Source organism: Lepus europaeus, chromosome 8 (genome assembly GCF_033115175.1).
Source record: "Lepus europaeus isolate LE1 chromosome 8, mLepTim1.pri, whole genome shotgun sequence".
In the NCBI taxonomy this organism is placed as follows: Eukaryota; Metazoa; Chordata; class Mammalia; order Lagomorpha; family Leporidae; genus Lepus; species Lepus europaeus.
In genome coordinates, this window is record NC_084834.1 from 64799268 (window position 1) to 64821147 (window position 21880).

General features: G+C 40.1%; 1 protein-coding gene across 7 annotated transcripts in view; it reads left to right on the forward strand.

Annotated features, from left to right (window-relative positions):
* Positions 1 to 21880, forward strand: part of ZGRF1 (zinc finger GRF-type containing 1) — a 105783-nt gene that overhangs the window by 58506 nt on the left and 25397 nt on the right. For all 7 annotated transcript variants that reach the window (XM_062199715.1, XM_062199716.1, XM_062199713.1 and 4 more), the window contains 4 exons: positions 8446 to 8589; positions 10660 to 10774; positions 12839 to 13101; positions 19447 to 19606. In XM_062199715.1, the coding sequence (XP_062055699.1) occupies positions 8446 to 8589; positions 10660 to 10774; positions 12839 to 13101; positions 19447 to 19606 (682 nt within the window). The remainder of the gene's footprint in view (positions 1 to 8445; positions 8590 to 10659; positions 10775 to 12838; positions 13102 to 19446; positions 19607 to 21880) is intronic.

Consider the following 21880-nt stretch of genomic DNA (forward strand, 5'->3'; position numbering starts at 1 on the left):
TTTTTAAGATATAATAAATATGTGTATTTATCAAGTTTATTTTGACCAGTACTTAACTTGGAAGTCTTTTTCTGATTTTTCTACTTTTATGTTTTTTTATATTATGAATGTTTCCCTTATAAGTAGACTATGCCTCAATTTTAAAAAAGCTTATAAATAGAATAAGGCCATTTGTTAAATTTGTAATAATTAATTATAATAATAGTTATGTTTCTACAATCTTAATTATTTTATGCCACTTTTTCTATGCTTTTTTTATCCTTCCTTGCCATTTAAAAAATTGATAGCTAAGTCTTACCCCTTGATAAAACAAATACTTAGAAAATATTCATATTTGCCTCTCAATCAGAAAACTTAATTGTAGCTTAGACAGCACCTTTCTTAGCTCCTCTAATAATGACTCTGTCCTTTGTTCTAGACCCTGTCTAGCACACTTGGGCCTCATTCCTTTGTAATCATAACCTCTACTCTACCACCAATGGCTCTACTCCCAACCTGTGTGTACTGATGGTCCTCTTCCCCACTTAATGCTGTATAATTGTTCAGACCTGGTAAATGCCACTCTTAGGATCATTGGTTACTATCCTCACTGTGTCTTTTATGACCTTGTCTAAATATGATCAGAGTCGGGGAACTTGGAAGGCTTCCATAGCCTAGGCAACTCATGACGACAGCCTAGGATGGTTACTGGCGCCATAAACTAGAGTGTCAATTTGTTGGGTCAACAACAGGAGCCACTGTGTACTTGCTCCTCATGTGGCTTCTCTGTCCTTAATGTGCTGTACATTTTGATTTAATGCTATAACAAGTACTCAAACAGTATGTTTCACTTTGTGTTTCTATGTGGGTGCAAACTGTTGCAATTTTTATACTAAATTGATCTTCTGTATATATAGAGAATTGAAAATGAATCTTGATGTGAATGGAAGGGGAGAGGGAGCGGGAGAGGGGAGGGTTGCGGGTGGGAGGGAAGTTATGGGAGGGGGAAGCCATTGTAATCCATAAGCTGTACACTGGAAATTTATATTCATTAAATAAAAGTTAAAAATTAAAAAAAAAAAATTCATCCTTTGATTCTGCCCCCAGAATGCTTTCCTTAACTGTCCTCCATCCTGCTCAGTTGATATTAGATTAATGCTACTCAATATATGGTCTGCAGACTAAGGTCCCCAAACAGTGGTTTCCAGAGAAAGGAGATGAGCTACTCCAGAATGTAAATCACCTTTGTTATAAAGCAGGCATTCAGCTCAACTAAGTTTTATTTGTAGCAAGACTTTCTCTGAATGAAGGACATATTATGTTTATTTGTTGGAGTACATTCTAGCACAAATTTCCTGTTGCAAACAAATAATAAACAGGGGGCCGGCACCGTGACTCACTTGGTTAATCCTCTGCCTGCGGCGCCAGCATTCCATATGGGCGCCGGGTTCTAGTCCCTATTGCTCCTCTTCCAGTCCAGCTCTCTGCTGTGGCCCAGGAGGGCAGTGGAGGATGGCCCAGGTCCTTGGGCTCCTGCACCCATGTGGGAGACCAGGAAGAAGCACCTGGCTCCTGGCTTCGGATCAGCACAGCGCCGGCCATAGCGGTCATTTGGGGAGTGAACCAGCGGAAGGAAGACCTTTCTCTCTGTCTCTCTCTCTCACTGTCTATATTTCCACCTGTCAAATAAAATAATAATAATAATAATAAACTGTTGAAGACAGGCTACTTTGAGTAGTATTACTCTGAACATGTGACTTTTGGGTTATTATGAATCTATTTCCTATCTTCCTTTAGATGTTAGTTGGGTTACATATAAAATTCCAGGTTCTAAGTTCTTTGCTTTTAATACCTTTACCCTATCAGAACAACTATTAGAGATTTTGTATGTTTTAACTTAATATTTCATTTGCTTGGTTATCTTCTTGCATTCATCATTGCTACTGAAAAAAGTTTGATGACATTCTGACTGGTTCCTATGTATATTATTTTCTCTGTCTTGCTGGAAGCTTTCACATTTTCTCTGTGGTTTTGATGGTCTTATTTCTTCACAATTGTGTTTAACTGTGGCTTTTTTTTCCTCTCCTTTTGGTAATCTAAAGTCCTTTATCTTTTTTTTTAATTCTTAGAAAGTGATCTTCATTGTAATTTCAAATAATCTTCCTCTTTATCTCTTTATTTTTAGTCTCAAGTTTTATATTTTCTGGGTTTTTGTCCTTTCTTCCTTCTTAGAAAAGTCTTCAGTATTGCTCATTTATTCAAGTGTGTCCACTTGGCTGTTTGCCATTTATAACCTTACTTCAACTGCCATATTTTTCCAGCTTAATATTTTTCATTCATTTCTTTTTTATTTTGTCATTATTTTACAAGCTACTATCTTCTCTACTTTTCTTCTCTTTACTAGCTAAATTTAAATTCTTTGTCCATCTGTTCTGGTGTTTCCTTTTCTGTAGGAATCTATATTCCATTGTATTTTGCTGATGAAGTCTGTGTTCTTCAGATATCTTATTATTATTTTGGCGTGTGAACTCACTTTTCCCTGGTGGCATCAGATTTTCTTTCTGTCAATACGTATGGGATCCAGTCTGGTCAGCTCCAATGAGCTCAGGGAATTGCAAGTGTAGCTAAGCTATAGAATAGAAAGCCCCAGGCACCAGAAAACCACTGTTACCACTGTTCAGCAACACCTGAAATAACATCCAAACTCTTTGAATAAAGGGAGAAGAAACATAAAGAGGAATCTTTTGCTGGAAAGCAGATTCTTTAGCCCTGGGGGATTGGAAAAGTTGAGGTTGGGTAGAGACTGTCTGTTCTTCCGTTGGATAGTACCTGTTTTTCTCTGCTTCTTACAGCACAGGGCTTTCATTGCCACCCTGATTTATTGTCTGGGCTTTCTGGACCAGTAGTGAGAAATGCCTGTTGGGTGGATATGGCCCAATTGTCCCAGTATAGTTGGGTGGAGGATAGGATAGGAAAAAAAGGACAGAATTCCTGTGTCTCCTCAAGCAGCTTTGATCCCTTCCTCATCAGCAGCCCTCCCCAGGCTACCTTCTACCCTAGACCAAAACCACTCTAGGCTCACACACTCTGATTCAAAACAGCCCCTCTTACTCCAGAAAGCTTCTGTAGTTTTCTCTGCTTCTTTTTCTGTTTCCTCTAGGAAAGGGACCACTGGTCAAACTAGTTTATCATCTTTGTTGGAACTAGAACCAGGAAGCCTTTAAAATTTGGTTTTTATTCAAAAATTTCATTGAACATTTTTGGGAAATGTTTGAGTTGTGATACTAATTCAGGGAAAAAAATGTGTAATACAGCCTCTTGGGGAAACTTCTATGCAGGAATGTTATGTTCTAATTTTTTTTTTTAAATTATTTGACAGGTAGTTACAGACAGTGAGAGAGAGAGACAGAGAGAGAGAGAAAGGTCTTCCTTCCATTGGTTCACTCCCCAAATGGCCACTGCAGCTGGCACTGCGCCTATCCGAAGCCAGGAGCCAGGTGCTTCTTTCCCGGTCTCCCACGTGGGTACAGGGAGCCAAACACTTGGACCATCTTCTACTGCTCGCCTGGGCCATAGCAGAGAGCTGGATTGGAAGAGAGGCTTCCGGGACTAGAACTGGTGCCCATATGGGATGCCTGCACTGCAGGAGGATTAATCTGTGCCACAGCGCCAGCCCTGGTAATTGGTTTTTTAAGCCTGGACTGAGTCCAATGCTAATCTTTTGCAGCATAGTAGACAGTTACTATGGTCTGAATGTCTCGACTTCCACCCTCCAAAATTCATATGTTAAAACATAATTACCAATATGAGAGTATGAGGCACTTAGGAGATGATTAGATCACCAGGGTTCTGCCATCATGAATGGGATTAGTGATCTTATTAAAGGAATTGAAGGGAACTCCCTAGTGCCTTTGGACCCTTCAGTTATGTGAGGACTCAGCTTCTGCCTCATCTGCCAAATGAAGACACAGCAAGAAGTTCCAGGTATGAGGCAGGAGCAGACCTTCACTGGACCGTAGATCTGCTAGTCCCTTGGACTTCCTAGCTTCTGTAACCATGAGAAATAAGGTAAAAGGTATGTTGCTGTAGTAGCCCAAACAGACTAACAAAAGTAAATATAACTTAAAAAATTGGGGACAGTGATGTGGTGTAGAAGGTTAAGCTGCTGCCTGCAGTGCTGTTATCCCATATGGGTTTAAGTCCTGCTGCTCCACTTCCAATCCAGCTCACTGCTAATGTGCCTGGGAAAGTGGTAGAAGATGGCCCAAGTCCTTGGACTCCTGCCACCCCCGTGGAAGACCTGCAGGAAGCTCCTGGCTCCTGGCTTTGGCCTGGCCCAGCCTCAGCCATTCCAGCCTTTTGGAGAGTGAACTAGCTGATGGATGATCTCTCACTCCCCAATCCTCTCTCCTCTCTCTGGATTTTCAAATTAAAAAAATCTTTAAAAGAAGAAAAAGCAAAATAGACAAATAGGATTTATCAAACTAAAAAGCTTCTGCATAGCAAAGGAAACAACAGAGTGTGAAAAGGCAGCCTACAGAATGGAAAGAAATATCTACAAACCATTTATCTGATAGGGGTTAATATGCAAAATATATAAGAAACTCAAATAAATCAATAGTAAGAAAACAAATAACATAGTTTAGAAATGCACAAAGGACCTCAATGAACATTTTCTCAAAGAAGAGCTACAGATGACTAACATGTACATAAAAGCATACTCAACATCGCTAATCATCAATGAAGTGCAAATCAAAACCACCTGAAACCTGTTAGATGGCTAATATCAAAAAGACAAGATAGCAAGTAAGGATATGGAAAAAATGAAATGCTTGTACACTGTTGATGAGAATGTAAATTGGCACAGCCATAATGGAAAACAGTGTAGCACTTTTATCAAAAACTAAAAATAGAACTACCATATAAACCAGCAATCACTCTTTTGAGTATATATCCAAAGGAAATGAAATCACTATCTTAAAGAAGTTTATCTGCATTCCAAGAGCATTACTCAAAATAACCAAGATATACAAACAACCTAAATGTCCTTCAGTGGATGAGTGGATAAAGAAATAATGATAAACACACAAATACATACATTCACACATAATGGAATATTCAACATTTAAAGAGAAGGAGACCGGCACTGTGGTGTAGTGGGTAAAGCTGTACCTGTAGTGCAGGCATTCCATGTGGGCGCCAGTTCGAGTCCTGGCTGCTTCACTTTTGATCGAGCTCTCTGCTATGGCCTGGAAAAGCAGTAGAAGATGGCCCAAGTCCTTGGGCCCCTGCACCTTTGTGGGAGACCTGGAAGAGGCTCCTGGCTCCTGGCTCCTGGCTCCTGGCTTTGGATTGGCACAGCTCCAGCCATTGTGACCATCTGGGGAGTGATCAGTGGATAGAAGACTTCTCTCTCTCTCTCTGCTTCTGCCTCTCTGTAACTCTGTCTTTCAAATAAATAAAGAAATCTTTAAAAAAAAAAGAGAGAGAGAGAGAGAGAAAGAAGTTTTTTCATTTGGAACAACATGAATGAACTTGGAGGATATTTTGCTCAGTGAAATAAGCCATACATAGACAAATAATGCATGATATCACAAATGAGGGGGTCTTCAAAAAGTTCATGAAAAATTTATATTATGAAAAGAATATGTATGGACTTTATTATATTTTGCACCAAATAAACATATCTTTTATTTCTATTTTTTTATGAACTTCTGAAAGTACCTTTGAATATGTGGAATCTATAATAGTCAGAGAAACAGAGATGGGGATGGTGGTTGCCAGGGACTGTGGGGGTGCATGAAATGGGGAGCTGCAAATAAAAAGTACAAATGTTTAGTTAAAAGAGGAATATCTAATATACAGCACATTAAATATAGTTAATAATAATTTCTGCTTGAAATTTGCAAAGGAAGTAGATCTTACGTGTTCTCACTACATAACACACAAAAAGATAACTATCAGGTGGCAGGTATATTAAGTATTTTGATTGTGAGAATCATTACACCAGACATACTTATATCAAAAAACCATGCTTATAAATCTTTTTATAAGAAACAAAAAACCTTGGCTGATGCTCGGCTCACAAGGCTAATCCTCTGCCTGCGGCGCCAGCATTCTGGGTTCTAGTCCCGGTTGGGGCACCATTTCTGTCCCGGTTGCTCCTCTTCCACTCCAGCTCTCTGCCGTGGCCCAGGAGTGCAGTGGAGGATGGCCCAAGTGCTTGGGCCCTGCACCCGCATGGGAGACCAGGAGGAGGCGCCTGGCTCCTGGCTTTGGATCAGCACAGCACACTGGCCATAGCAGCCATTTGTGGGGTGAACCAACGGAAGGAAGACCTTTCTGTCTCTCTCTCTCACTGTCTAACTCTGCCTGTCAAAAAACAAACAAACAAACAAACAAACCCACCATGTTGGCTGTCTGCTCCTAGACACTATTGAGGAAGCATTGTGAAAGTCTCTCTTCCCACCATATCATGTTTAACTCAGTCTCCTAAAGAGGTCGAATGGCTGTAGAAGCTCTTCCTCAGAGGGATGAGCTTTGAAACAACTAAGGAGAATTTGTGCAACCATTTTGCATAATGGGGTTTACTCAAGGACTGTGAAGTGATGAGAGATGTAAACAGCTAGCACTCAAGGGGCTTTGGGTTTGTCCCCTGGGCCATCAGGGAGGTGGATGCAGTCATAAAAGCGAGGCCTCACAAGGTAGATAGAAGAGTTATGAAACATAAGAAGGCTGACTCAGGAGTCTCAAAGACCAGGAGGCCCACCTAACTGTGAAGCAGGTGTTAGTGATATTACAGAACCCACTGAAGAGAGGCTGGGGCTGTGGCACAGCTGCTTAAGCCACCACCTGGAATGTTGACATCTCATATGGGCACCAGTTTGAGTCCCAGCTGCTCTGCTCCTGATCCAGCTCCCTGCTAATATGCCTGGGAAAGCAGCAGAAAATGGCCCAACTCCTTGGGCCCCTGCCACTTACGTAGGAGACCAGGATAGAGTTTCAGGCTCTTGGCTTTGGCCTGGCTCAGCCCTGGATGTTACAGCCACTTGAGGAGTGAACCAGTGCATGGAAGATCACTCTCTGTTTCCCTTCCTCCCTCCCTTCCTCACTGGCTTCTCCTTCTCTCTGTAACTCTGCCTTTCAAGTAAATAAAATAAATTTTTTTAAAAATTTACCAAACCTCACTGAAGAACAGCAGCTCAGAGATTATTTTGAACCATATGGGAAAAACCGAAATGATTGAGATCATGACTGACCAAGGCATTGGCAAGAAGAGAGGCTTTGCTTTTGTGTTCTTTAACTACTGTGACTCTGTGGTTAAGATTGTTATCCATGGGGCTGCCGCTGTGGCGTAGCGGGTAAAGCTGCACCTGCAGTGCTGGCATTCCATATGGGCACTGATTCAAGTCCCGGCTGCTGCTCTTCCAATCCAGCTCTCTGCTATGGCCTGGAAAAGCAGTGGAAGATGGCCCAGGTTCTTGGGCACCTGTACCTATGGGGGACCTGGAAGAAGCTCCTGGCTACTGGCTTCAGATCCATGTAGCTCTTGCTGTTGCAGTCATTTGAGGAGTGAACCAGCGGATGGAAGACTATTCTCTCTCTCCCTCTCTCTCTCTCTCTGCCTCTCCATAACTCTGCCTTTCAAATAAGTAAATAAATATTTTTTTTAAAAAAAGGTCATTATCCATACCATACTGTGAAAAGTTATGACTGTGACTTAAGGGAAGCTCCATTGAAGCAAGAGATGGTTAGTGCTTTGTCCACATAGAGTTTGCAGTGGTTCTGAAAACTTCGGTGGTGCTTGTGGAGGAGGTTATTTTGGTGGTGATGACAAGTTTGGTTGTGGAGGAAACGTCCGTACTTGTGGTGACTGTGGCGGTAGCCGAGGTGGTGGAACGGCTGGTGGAACGGTGGTGGGGATGGCTGCAATGGACTTGGTAACGATGGAGTCAGTTTTGGAGGCAGTGGAAGTTAGGGTGATTTTGGCAGTTACAACCATTGAGCTTTACATTTCGGACCCATGAAGGGAGGCAACTTTGGAAGGAGAAGCTGTGCCTCTATGGTGGTAGAGGCCAGTATTTTGCCAAACTGTGAAGTCAAGGTGGCTATGACCAGTCTAGCAGTAGCAGTAACAGAAAGTTTTAATAATTGCCAGGAAATAAAACCTGGTAGAGGAGAGCCAGAGAAGTGACAGGGAAGCTACAGACTACGACAGTTTTGTGAATTCAGCCAAACACAGTGATGGCAGGGCCTAACTGCTACAAAGGCTTGTTTTAGACAGTACTTGTGTATGTCTAATTTTTTTTTTGTATTCATGTTGTTGATTGCTAATTGTAATAATAATTTGATAACACTAAATAAATTTTTTAAAGGACCATGTTGTATACCTTACTCATAAATTTACACAATTTTTTTGTCAATCATACATCAGTAAAACTGGAAAAAAAATGTTTGTCTTTTTAGATGACCTTTGGGTAGTTTCAAAAACTCTCGACTTTGAGCTGGATACCTTCATTGCATGTAGTGCTTTCTTTGGACCATCATCTCTCAATGAGGTTGAGCTACTGCCTTTGAAAGGCTATTTCCCTTCTAATTGGCCCACTAACAGTAAGTATTGCCATGTCCATCTTAATTTATATATATATATATATATATATATATACTTTTTTTTAAGTTTTGAGGATTTTATTCAGTGAGAGAAATGCATGGGAGAGTGGGGGCTCTATCTAAGGGAGAAAGAAAAGTCCAGAGACTAAGTTGGAGTCCATACCAAGCAGCGAGCTGGCCAGGAGCCAGTTATGTGCAAGCAAGAAAGCAGGGAGCCGGCGGCTTGAAGGCATAGGCAGCAAAGGGCAATAATGGTGAAAAAAAGGCCAGGCCCACCATGTTCCGGGCCTTTTATCCACTTCCAAAGGGAAGTGGTTATGCAGCCTGATTGGCAGGTGGCATACAGGTGGGGTCAAGTAAGGAGATGAGATCACACAGAGGGTGTGGTGAAGGTGTGGTCTTCCAGCTCACAAATCTAATGGAATTTATCCTAACTGCCTACCTACATCATTTCCCCCTCAAAAGACCCAATTCCCTTAATCCCAAGGGCTGTTGAAGGGTATAGAATCATTATGTTCTGTAGCTGCTTCCTGCTTATGAGGAGCATAGCACAGGCCCTGCCTGTCCTGAGCTTAATTTATATTTTAAAAAGAACGATAAACATAGGATACACTCAAGAATGCTGCATATGAGATTGTTAGATTAAACCCAACAAAAAGCACCCACCTCTAATTCCTACTCTTACGTACCATATGCTTCTGAAAATGTGTATATGAGTTAAATATATAAAGATTTCTGCAGCTCATGTCCCATAAGACTGGCAGTATAATGAAATCTTGAACCACCACTTACATTTTTTTTAAAGTTGAATTTTACACAGTATATAACAGAATTTAAAAAATATAAACATTAAACATAAAAATTAGAATTTTCTGAAACAATTTTTTATATTCAGTTCTAATTCCCTTAATTTGTTGTACATTTAATAAACAGTTTGCTATCACATTAAGAAGGTCTTGCAGATTTTACAAGAGATTTTGTAAGGGGTTGAACAGGCAGGTTTGATTTTTGGTTTAAGAATACCTTATCATCTGTCTTGAGAAATTCTTTGTAAGACAGTATATTTCCAGCCTTTTTTTTTTTTTGACAGGCAGAGTGGATAGTGAGAGAGAGAGAGAAAGGTCTTCCTTTGCTGTTGGTTCACCCTCCAATGGCTGCCGTGGCCGGTGCGCTGCAGCCGGCACACCGTGCTGATCCGAAGGCAGGAGCCAGGTGCTTCTCCTGGTCTCCCAGGGGGTGCAGGGCCCAAGCACTTGGGCCATCCTCCACTGCACTCCCATGCCACAGCAGAGAGCTGGCCTGGAAGAGGGGCAACCAGGACAGAATCCGGCGCCCCGACCGGGACTAGAATCCGGTGTGCCGGCGCTGCAAGGCAGAGGATTAGCCTATTGAGCCAAGGCGCAGGCCTTTTTTTTTTTTAAATAAAGAAACCTTTAGTAAGCTGAATTTGCTGTTTAGTTCTATGAGTCTACAGATTTCTGTATACATTTCAATCTCTGTAATTATTTCTGATGATTAAATTTCACCTATACCTAATTAAATATACAGTATTTCTTGACACATTTTTAGTATTTTATGAGTGTTTTTACCTTTAATTTTTTTCTTTCTTAATGAACAAAGCTAGTCAGCCAACCTTACAAGTCCAAAAAGAGCCTAATTAAGTACATATTTGTCACTTTTTATGTGAGTTTTCATTTTTTTTGTAGTTCCATTACCATTTGCTTTCTAATTTTCTATATACTTCTATAAAATAATTGAGAAAGAAATGTAAGCAGATGAAAATTACACAAATACCATTATACAGCACAAATGGTATTCTGAGTAAAGGGAACTGCCTTTGCAAATTTTATTTAAGTTTTACAATTTTGGGGTATCCATATATAAAGTGAATGAGCAGGTAGGGTAGAAATTTAATGGGTAAAAGTTTGAGGACCTCTGCATTTACCTATGGATTTATGTCATGTGATTCATTCAGTAACTGAACTCTCACATATATGGCTATTTGAGGCATAGTTTTTATGGTCCATTTTATTTACATTCAAATGTCAACTTCCTGCATTCTATTCACAGTTATGGTCCATGCATTATTGGTCTGTAATGCTAGCACTGAGCTGACCACTTTGAAAAACATTCAAGACTACTTTAATCCAGCTACTCTACCTCTAACACAGTACCTGTTAACAATGTAAGTCATCATTTACCTTTGGATCATTGGTATTAAAAATGGTAACTGAAAGTGCATATGAGTGTGCAACTATAATTAGCTTTCAGAATATGAGATTACTATGTCAGCAATTAAAAAGAGAATGGGAAATATTCATCGTGTCATCCACCCATCTATTCATTATTTATTATATTTTTGGGCTCAAATATTACTTTAATTTTTTTTCCACTTCTTAAGGGTTAATTTCTTAATGATTATTTCAGTGTTGATTTTATTGTTTTATTCATCTTCTGAGTTTTTGTACTTCATATTAACATTGAAAGAAAAATATAGGTTGAATTCACTGTGTTTATTAATACTAATTTTATTCTTTAAATTGCCCATATCTTTTAATTTCTTTTTTAAAGAAATATTTATTTATTTTTTATATGAAAAGCTGAGTATCAGAGAGAGAGAGGGAGAGTGAAAGGGAGAAAGAGATCTTCCATCTGCTGGTTTCATCCCCAAATGGTACAATAGCCGAGACTGGGCCAGGTCAAAGCCAGCAGCTAGGAAATCCATCTGAGTCTCTCTGCCACATGGGTGGCAGGGGTCCAAATACTTGAGCCATCAACTGCCGCCTCCCAGGCATGTTTATCAGGAAGCTGGATTAGAAGTAGAGCAGCCAACATTTGAACTAGCATTCCAGTATGGGATGCTGGTGTCACAAGCAACAGCCTAACCAGCTGTTCCATAATGGCAGCATCTTATTTTTAATTTCTTAAGCACCATGGGTCCCCTTTTTAAAAGTAGGAAGTGCTAGTACATTGAGGGTAATAGTTGATTAAAAAAATTTGTTTTCCAATTTAGAATGTTATCTATATTATGTATTTCAGCACAATGAAATTCCAGTTACAATAAATAAATAGCCTTATTATTCTATTATATGTTTATACAGTCTGAAATGGATTTAACCTTTTTAGAAGTGGAAATAAAACAATGTATTTATTGCAGTTTTTCTGAAATAAAGATTGCATTGATTACCTAAGTGCACTTTTTTTTTTTTTTTTTTAAGATTTATTTCATTATTTGAAAGGTAGAGTTACAGAGAGAGAGGTGGAGGCAGAGAGGGAAACAGATCTTCCATCCGTTGGTTTATTCCTCAAATGGCTATAACAGCCAGGGCTGGGCCAGGACAGAGCAAGAAGCCCTGAAAACCATCTGGGTCTCCCAGATATTTGGGTTCAGAGGCCCAAGAACTTGGGCCATTTTTACCCTTTTCCCAGGTGCATTAGCAGGAAGCTCTATCAGAAGTGGAACACTTTACTGGTGCCCATATGGGATGCCAGTGCTGCAAGCAGTGGCTTAACCCACGTACCATAGCACTGACCCTAGTCTACTTCTTCTTCTTCTTCTTCTTCTTCTTTTTTTTTTTTTTTTTTTAAGATTTATTTGTTTATTTGAAAGACAGAGCTACAGAGAGGCAGAGAGAGAGAAAAAAAAGTTTTCTATATGCTGGTTCACTCCCCAGATGGCCACTACGGCCGGAGCTGTGCTGATCTGAAGCCAGGAGCCAAGAGCTTCTTCCAGGTCTCCCATGCAGGTGCAGGGGCCCAAGGACTTGGGCCATCTTCTGCTGCTGTCCCAGGCCATAGCAGAGAGCTGAATCAGAAGTGGAGCAGCCTGAACTCAAATCGGCACCCATATGGGATGCCGGCACTGCAGGCAGTGGCTTTACCTGCTTCACCACAGCACCAGCCCCCCCTCTTACCCACCCCCATCCAGTCCACTTCTTAATAATGGTGTGGTTTTGGGGGGGAAAATTAATATTATGTATCTCTATTTGGTATGGTTATTTCCTGGTATTACTATCAATATTATATTAATATATAAAATGTTTAACACTGTGCCAGCACATAGTAGATACTGAACAAATGTTATTTCTCTTCCAGTCTCCTTCACATTGGGATATGTATCCATTTGTTCCTATAATAAAATGCTCTTCTCTGATTTGTATAAACTGAAGGCTAAGTTATGAATAGATACATGTCATTTACTTTAAAAATCTCTAGTTTTCTTTGATTTTATTTGCTGCTCTTTTACTAGGTCTCCATCAACCACACTTAGCAACAAGAGAGTCAGTAAGAGAAAATTTATCCCACCAGCATTTGCACATGTCAACACAAAATTTGAACTACTCAGCCAAGGAGCAACATTGCAGTTAGCTAATGAGTTAATTCAGGTACACAAGTTAAATGAGGATCAAGCAACAGCTCTAATTCAAATAGCCCAGATGATGGCTTCCCATGAAAGTCTTGAAGAAGTGAAGGAACTGAAGAACCATATCCTTCCTATCACAATTATACATGGTAAGAAGCAAGAAAGAAAACAGTTCTAGTAAATACACCTCATGTAATCTTTTGCAGCTTATTATGGTCCCTTGTGTAATTTCCTAATCAGAAAAGTTTCCAGAATAAATCTAGTAACCTGAGCCCAGAATCCACTTTAGTAAACTGTTATAATGGAGTTGAACTGACTACCGTAAAATGGGGAATTAGCAGCATATCTGATGAATGAGTAGCATTATAATATCATTAGTAAAGTACTCATATGATCTAGATTCCAGTGTATTTTACAATTGGGAGTAGACTTTAAATCTGTTCAGAGGCATTGTAGAAATCCAATGTGCTATCCATTGAGCCATGGAGCCACCTAAGAGGTATTTATTAGTTCCTGGTCAGCTTACTCTTCCATCCTTCATAGCAGCTCTTATAACCTTCATTATCTCACCCCTTCCTTGCCTGTTCTCTACCCTCTCTGAAATGGATCTTGCCTCTGAAACAGGAAATGGAGTTAATACAGAAACTCCTTCCAGTGTCATGTCCTTCTCCAGCTTACCGAAGTGTAGACCTATTCTTACCTCTTCTGATGCTGTGCAAGGGAAGGAACTTTATTTTTTCCTTTTCACAGCTGAGTATTCTATCTGGGTTCTGTCAGCACTATAGCCCAAAGCAGATCCTATATATTGCCTTATTTTGAGGAGTTGCATCACATCCACCTTGCTAATCAGACTAGATACTGTGAAGTCATTCTAAGATTATATTTTTGGGGCCGGCACTGTGGCATAGCAGATAAAGCTGCCACCTATGACATAGGTATCCCATATGGGCCTTAGTTTGAGTCCCGGCTACTCAACTTCTGATCCAGCTCCCTACTAATGTGCCTGGGAAAGCAGCAGAAGATGGCCCAAGAGCTTGGGCCCCTGTACCCACATAGGAGACCCAGATGGAGTTCCAGGCTTCTGGCTTTAGCCTGACCCAGTCCCAGCTGTTGTGGCCATCTGGGGAGTGAACTAGCAGATGGAAGATTGATCTCTCTCCGTGTCTCCCTCTCTGTAACTCTACCTTTCAAATAAATAAAATAAATCTTTTTTTTTTTTTTGCTCCAAATTTTTTTTTAACTTTTATTTAATGAATATAAATTTCCAGTATACAGCTTATGGATTACAATGGCTTCCCCTTCCCATAATTTCCCTCCCACCCGCAACCCTCCCCTCTCCCGCTCCCTCTCCCTTTCCATTCACATCAAGATTCATTTTCAATTCTATTTATATACAGAAGATCAATTTAGTATAAATACTTCAACAGTTTGCACCCACATAGAAACACAAAGTGAAACATACTGTTTGAGTACTAGTTATAGCATTAAATCAAAATGTACAGTACATTAAGGACAGAGATCCCACATCAGGAGCAAGCGCACAGTGGCTCCTGTTGTTGACCCAACAAATTGACACTCTAGTTTATGGCGCCAGTAACCACCCTAGGCTGTCGTCATGAGTTGCCAAGGCTATGGAAGCCTTCCAAGTTCCCCGACTCTGATCATATTTAGACAAGGTCATAAAAGACAGGTTGAGGATAGTAACCAATGATCCTATGAGTGGCCTTAACCAGGTCTGAACAATTATACAGCATTAAGTGGGGAAGAGGACCATCAGTACACACAGGTTGGGAGTAGAGCCATTGGTGGTAGAGTAGAGGTTATGATTACAAAGGAATGAGGCCAAAGTTGACTAGACAGGGTCTAGAACAAAGGACAGAGTCATTATTAGAGGAGCTAAGAAAGGTGCTGTCTAAGCTACAAGTAATTTTTCTGATTGAGAGGCAAATAGAACCTGATAGAAGGGGCTTGATAATAATCTGTTGGGCTTTAGGCCTTGTAAGTTAAGAGGCCCAGACCTATCTATCTCTTCACATGGGGTATATCCTAAGGGAGGTGTGAACCTCCTAGGGGAAGGCACTCTGTTGACTTTCATTACTTGGCTGGCCTGGGAGGAGAGCTGGCCAGGTAAAGGCAGGGGGCATCTCTAACAAGAAATTTACAGTTCTGCCTGCAATGTTGCTGACCCTACTTGGCTGTCCCCTCAACTGCAGTGGTCACTTTGGAAGTTGGGCTGAGTGAAGGGCTTTTCAGCTTAGAGCCAATAAGATCTGTGGCTCTGACCTGGGCATCCTTCGATTCCAGGGCAGGTCCATTTCCAGTGATCCAACTCTTGGCAGAGCTGCCGGGGCTCTTCACAAGCTGACTTCTGCTGAAGCCCAGGCTTACCACATTGAAAGCCACTGCAGTGGACTGGCCTGTTGGGTCTCCTTGAGGGCAGATCACTGTACAGATCAGCCATTAATAGGCCTGCCACCCATTGCTTCTGAGGCCGAGTTTTCTTTTCCTCCTGGTTTGTGTTAAAGCAGACCAGACGATGCAAGTCAAGGGAGTGCCCGTGTCCCACCTCTAATCTTTGGTGGCCTGAACTACAAGTCTATAGTCACAGGCATGTTCTGTAGTAGTTTTTCTAAGGTAGACAATGCCCATGAGGAAAATTATATTCTCACTTTAAAACTTTCTTTCCCTTTGGTCTGAAAGGGAGGTTTTTTTTTTACTTACTGTATACTTCGCTGATGGCGATGTGAATCTAGCTATGAGATTATTAGTTAAGTTCTTATTTTGGCTATGCTATTACAGAAAAATGTTAGCCATCTCTTATAAGGTCTAAAGATTAAATTGTGCATCCTACATATTCCTTCATAATAGAATTAGTTCCCTACCTTGAAGAGAATAGAGAAGTGAAAGAACAAGTTGGGCTTAGAATAGAGAAATGAGGGAGCAAGTCCTAGATCACTTGCTGACAATAGCAATATTACATGAATACTTAGCAAACCGTTTCAACCCTTAGATAAGAACTTAATAAAACATTTACCGGAAGGTCCAATGCCTTCTATAAATTTTAAGAATCATGTATTTGAAAACACCTCTTAAATATCTAACATGGTGTAGTTTGTTTAACCAGTAAACTTAAGCACAACCATATAAAATGTTTTTAGTTTCTTTCTACCAACAAGTTTAAAACATATGATACACAGATTCAGGTCATACAAATTAAAATGTATCTTTGATTGATTTTAGCAGCTTAAATTTATGGACAATCTTATCTAAAAGCCAGAAACCTGAACGTAACCCTACCATACAACCCAGCCATCCCACTCCTTGGAATTTACCCAAAGGAAATTAATTTGGCAAATAAAAAAGCCATCTGCACATTAATGTTTATTGCAGCTCAATTCACAATAGCTAAGACCTGGAACCAACCCAAATGCCCATCAACAGTAGACTGGATAAAGAAATTATGGGACATGTACTCCATAGAATACTATACAGCAGTAAGGAACAACGAAACCCAGTCATTTGCAACAAGATGGAGCAATCTGGAAAACATCATGCTGAGTGAATTAAGCCAGTCCCATAGAGAAAAATATCATTTGTTTTCCCTGATCGGTGACAACTGAGCGCCAAAGGGGAAACCTGTTAAGTGAAATGGACACTATAAGCAACAATGAACTGATCAGCTCCTGTCCTGACTTTAGATGTACAATGTAATACTTTATCCTTTTTAGTATCTGTTGTTGTTGTTGTGGTTCTAGTACTATTGGTTGAACTCAGTAATTAACACACAATTATTCTTAGGTGTTTAAATTTTAACTGAAAAGTGATCCCTGTTAAATCTAAGAGTGGAAAAAGAGAGGGAGGAGATGAAGAGCTATGGGTTATTTAACTATGTGCTTATTTTCAAAGACTTGAATAATCACCTTGTAACAATGATCAGATTTGGTCTATGTTATGTCATGATTTTAAGGAATCTTATTTCAACCAGATATTTTGGATTTTGATATTGGTCTATTATGCTATGTTATATGTGCGTACATATTGTATGTCCACATGGGGAAATTTTATTAAGAGTTTTATTTTAAATGGCTTTTAGATAAGATTGTCCAAAATAAAATAAATCTTTTTAAAAAAAAAGGATTATTCTTTATCCAAAGATTAAGTGGTTCTCTCAATCCTTGTTCCCTTCCCCCTCTTCCCTTACCCCCTTGTCACCTTTCTTCCCTCCCCTCCCTCCTTCTCTTTCCTCATGTGAAAGGCAGAGCAACAGAGTGAGATAGGAGACAGAGTAAGAGATCATCCATCCATTGGTTCACTCCTCAAATGGCAACAATAGCCAGGTCTAGGAAAGGCTGAAACCAGGAGCCAGGAACTCAGTCCGGATCACTCCATGGTTAGCAGGAACCCAAACACTTAGGCCGTCTTCCACTACCTTTCCAGGTGCATTAACAGAAAGCTGGATCAGAAGAGTAGTAGCCAGGACCGGAACCAGCACTGTCATATGGGATGCTGGCATTGCAAGCAGCAACTTAACCCACTGTCACAACACTGGCCCCTCTTCTACTTTCTGATTGCTGAGCTCCTGCCATCAGATCCGTCACTCAGATGGGTCCTACCTAGCTTCTACCCAACTTTCATAACAATTTTCTTTGTTTACTTGCACTCCCTCAACTGAAGGCTTTATCACATTCTTTATCACCTTGTGGCTAAAAGTTTAGGCTCCTGGATTTATATCTTGGCCCCTAGCTATATGATTTTGGATAGGTTACTTATCTCTTAGCTTTAATTTCCTGTCCTATAAAATGGGAATGATAACAGAATCTACCTCATAGGATTAGAGAACTAAGTGAGTTAACATAGGAAAAGGGCTTAGATGCCTGGCACATGAGAAACACTTAGGAAATTTTATATTTACTATTGTTATGAATAATGTCATACAGCATTCTCATTGATTTACCTTTAATTTTACCTTTCTCCATATTTTAACTTAAGTAATTTTTCTAAAACATAATCTAAATCAATCCCATAGCCAAGAATCCTTCAATGACTTCCCCTGGCCTTTAAGGTAAAAGCTTTTTTCTTTTTTTAAAGATTTATTTATTCATTTGAAAGGCAGAGTTACAGAGAGGCAGAGAGGGAGAGAGATCTTCCATTTGCTTGTTCATTCTCCAGATAGCTGCAGCAGCTGGAGTTACACCGACCCGGAGCCAGGAGCTTCCTCTGGGTCTCCCACATGGGTGCAGGGGTCCTTGGGCCATCTTACACTGCTTTCCCAGGCCACAGCAAAGAGCTGGATCTGAAGTGGAGCAGCCAGGACACAAACCGGTAACCATATGGGATGCCGGCACTACAGGTGACGGCTTTTACCTGCTACAGCACAGCACCGGCCCCAAAATTCAGACTTTTTAGACATAGCAAGCAGCGCTCCTGTGAGCTCTTGTGACAGCCCCTACTTGCCCATTTGCTGTAGGCCATGTAGAAATTGTTCAGGTTCTTTTAAGAGCTACATACTTAGACTTTCTCTACCTAGAATGACCCTTTCTTTAAGCAGTCTGGATATCTTAGGGACAAAGACTGGGTGAGTTTGTTCTGCTATTTCTTACTTTTAGGAAGCATTTTCTTCTCCACCAAAGCAGAGATATTCTTCCTTCTCTGTTTCCATAACACTGTGACTCATGATATTATTTCATCATTATTCCTTTGCATATCATATTAAGTAGAATATGGTCTCATTAAAGTTAGAAATATTTTGGTTATTTATCTGTTTATTCCTTATGCTTATAGTAGGCACTCAATTTTTTAAAGAAATTAATTAAATGAAGATGAGAAGCAAATAGATAGAAGTAATAAGTTTCTCTAGAGAGAAACAATAGGATATGTATGTAGATAGATGATAGGGAATTTTTAAAAATGATTTATTTATTTATTTTGAAGGCAGAGTTACAGAGAGACAGAGGCAGACAGAAAGAAAGAGGTCTATCTGTCCACTGGTTCACTCTCCAAATGGCTGCAACAGCCAGAGCTGGTCTGATTCGAAGCCAAGAGCCTGGAACTTCTTCCAAGTCTCCCATGTGGGTACAGGGACCCAAAGACTTGGGCCATCTTCAGCTGCTTTCACAGGCACATTAGCAGGGAGCTGGATCAGAAGTGGAGCAGCTGGGTATTGAACCTACGCCTATATGGGATGCTGGCACTGCAGACAGCGACTTTACCTGCTATGCCACAGCACTGGCTTTTATTAGGAAATTGACTCATGCAATTAAGGAGGCAGAGAAGTCCCACAACAGGTTGTCTGCAGGTTGAAGACCCTGAGATGCAAAACACCCACACACAGACATGCCCAAAAATACTTTTCTAGGCTTTGGGATATTCCTTAACTCAGTCAAGTTGATACTTAAAATTAACCATCACAATGACCCTGAAATATTTCTTGTGCTTTCTGAAATGTTTTAAATGATATTGCCTTTATTTTTTTCCCTTTCCTTTAAAATAATTAGGTGTTTTTGGAGCAGGCAAGAGTTATTTGCTGGCAGTGGTAATTTTGTTCTTTGTACAGCTGTTTGAAAAGAGTGAAACTTCTACAGTTGGAAATGCAAGACCATGGAAACTTTTGATTTCTTCTTCTACTAATGTAGCAGTTGACAGAGTACTTCTTGAGTACGTATGATAAATGTATTTAAATGTATGTAAGTAGCTAATGTTTTAGGTTATTGTTGGAAGAAGCAGTCTCCATGGACACTAAGTATCTATGTATATCCCTGCTGGGTATGGAAAGAGTACAGGGTCTTTTTCTCTGACCCATCTATGAAATAGTGATAGGCTAACTTGTTAAGTTATAAACAGGATAAAGTAGGCTACAAACCTGACAATTCTGGCATGAAGATGGGATACCAGTGTAAAAATTCAGGTTCAGGTCAGAACATGTAGAATCAGAGATGTGCTTTTTGAGCGAGGTAGTTTGCCATGGGCCTTGAGCATCCCTGCTGGGTAGCAAGGAAGTAGGTCCTGAGCTCTGTTAACCAAGACATTTCTCAGGGTTGTGTTTGCAGCAAGCAATTTTGGTAAGGTAATGTCTCATTCCAGGACAAAGAACAGATTTGCTGTCTTTTTTTTTTTTTTTTTTAAAGATTTTTTTAAATTTATTTGAGAGGTAGAGTTACAGATAGTGAGAGGGAGAGACAGAGAGAAAGGTCTTCCTTCCGTTGGTTCAGTCCCCAGATGGCCACAATGGCTGGAGCTGCACTGATCCGAAGCCAGGAACCAGGAGCTTCCTCCATGTCTCCCACACGGGTGCAGGGGCCCAAGCATGGGACATCCTCTACTGCTTTCCCAGGCTATAGCAGAGAGCTGGACTGGAAGAGGAGCAGCCTGAACTAGAACCAGTGCTCATACGGGATGCCGGTGCTGCAGGTGGAGGATTAACCTACTGCGCCACAGTGCCACCCTGCCTGTCTCTTCTTATAAAAGCAGTGGGCCTCCAACCTCAGGATTACTGTCTTTCAACTTAACCGACTGTATGTGCAGACATCGGTTGAGACCTCTGCTTCTCTCTATGGGACTTGGGGAGCAGAGGAAATACAATGCAGATACATTGATGCCTATGTTGCTGTACTTGTGCTAGGAGTAAAAGCCTTTTACCTCTGACCCAGGAGCCTTGGGTCTAATATCTTAGAAGTAAGCCAAAATCAGTACTACAACCAATAATTACTACAGGTCAGTCTGTTATTCATCTACCTGTGTCTACTACAATATTTACATAGCAGAACAATTTAAATAAATTAGGTTTTTAGTTTGAATAAGAGGGACCCAAAGAAAGCAAGAGCAGTATATCTGAAAATATAAAAATTTTGTTATTAAATAAGATTTTATTAAAAATTCAAGAAAATATTAAATATTTTTAATACTCAAAGAGTTTAACAATGTATAAAAATCAACCTCAGCAGGTCATTATAATATTAGATTCTCCAAATATCATTCTGTTGTGTCTAATACCAATTTTTAATGTATTTTAAGTTTTTTAATAAAAAGGGAAAAAACAATGTATTTCATATATACAGTTTTAATAGCATGATGATGCTTCCCACCTTAGCATGATACTTCCCACCTTATGCTCCCTTGCTCCCACCCTCTCTCCTGCTTTTCCTTGTTTTTCTTTAATTTTTACAAGGATATACTTTCAATTAACTTCATAATCACAAGCTTAATCTTAACTCCACTAAATGTAGAATTCAACAAGCAGTAAGTAGGAAAACTGCTGTTCCTCAGGAGTATAGACAAGGGCTATGAACAATAATCAAATCTGAAAATGTGAATTTTGCTCATATATGTTGCATTTCATTTTGTACTCTGTATATTATCACAAATCAGGGAAAACATGATAGTGGTCTTTCTTGGACTGCTTATTTCACTAAGCATAATGGTCTCCAGTTACATCCATATCGTTGCAAAGCACAAGATTTCATTCGTTTTTATGGCTGAGTAGCATTCCTTTGTTTATATATACCATAATTTCTTCAGCTAGTTAGATATCTGTGTTGATTCCATGTCATAGCTATTATGGGTTGAGCTGTTACAAACATGTGGGTACAGATAATTCTTTCATGCTGATTTCATTTCATTTGTGTGAATTCCCAGGAGTGGAACTGCTAGGTGATATGGTACATCTGTTTTCGGATTTCTGAGGAAACTCCATACTGTCTTCTTTAATGGTTGTGCTAATTTACATTCCAACCAGCAGAGCATTAGGGTACCTTTTTCCCCACATCCTCTCCAGCATTTTTTTTAAAGGTTTATTTATTTCTTTGAAAGAGTTATGGAGAAGGAGAGGCAGAGAGAGAGAGAGAAATCTTCCATTTTCTGGCTCACTCCCCAAAAGGCCGCAACAGCTGGAGCTGGGCCAATCCAAAGCCAGGAGCCTGGAGCTTCTTCTGG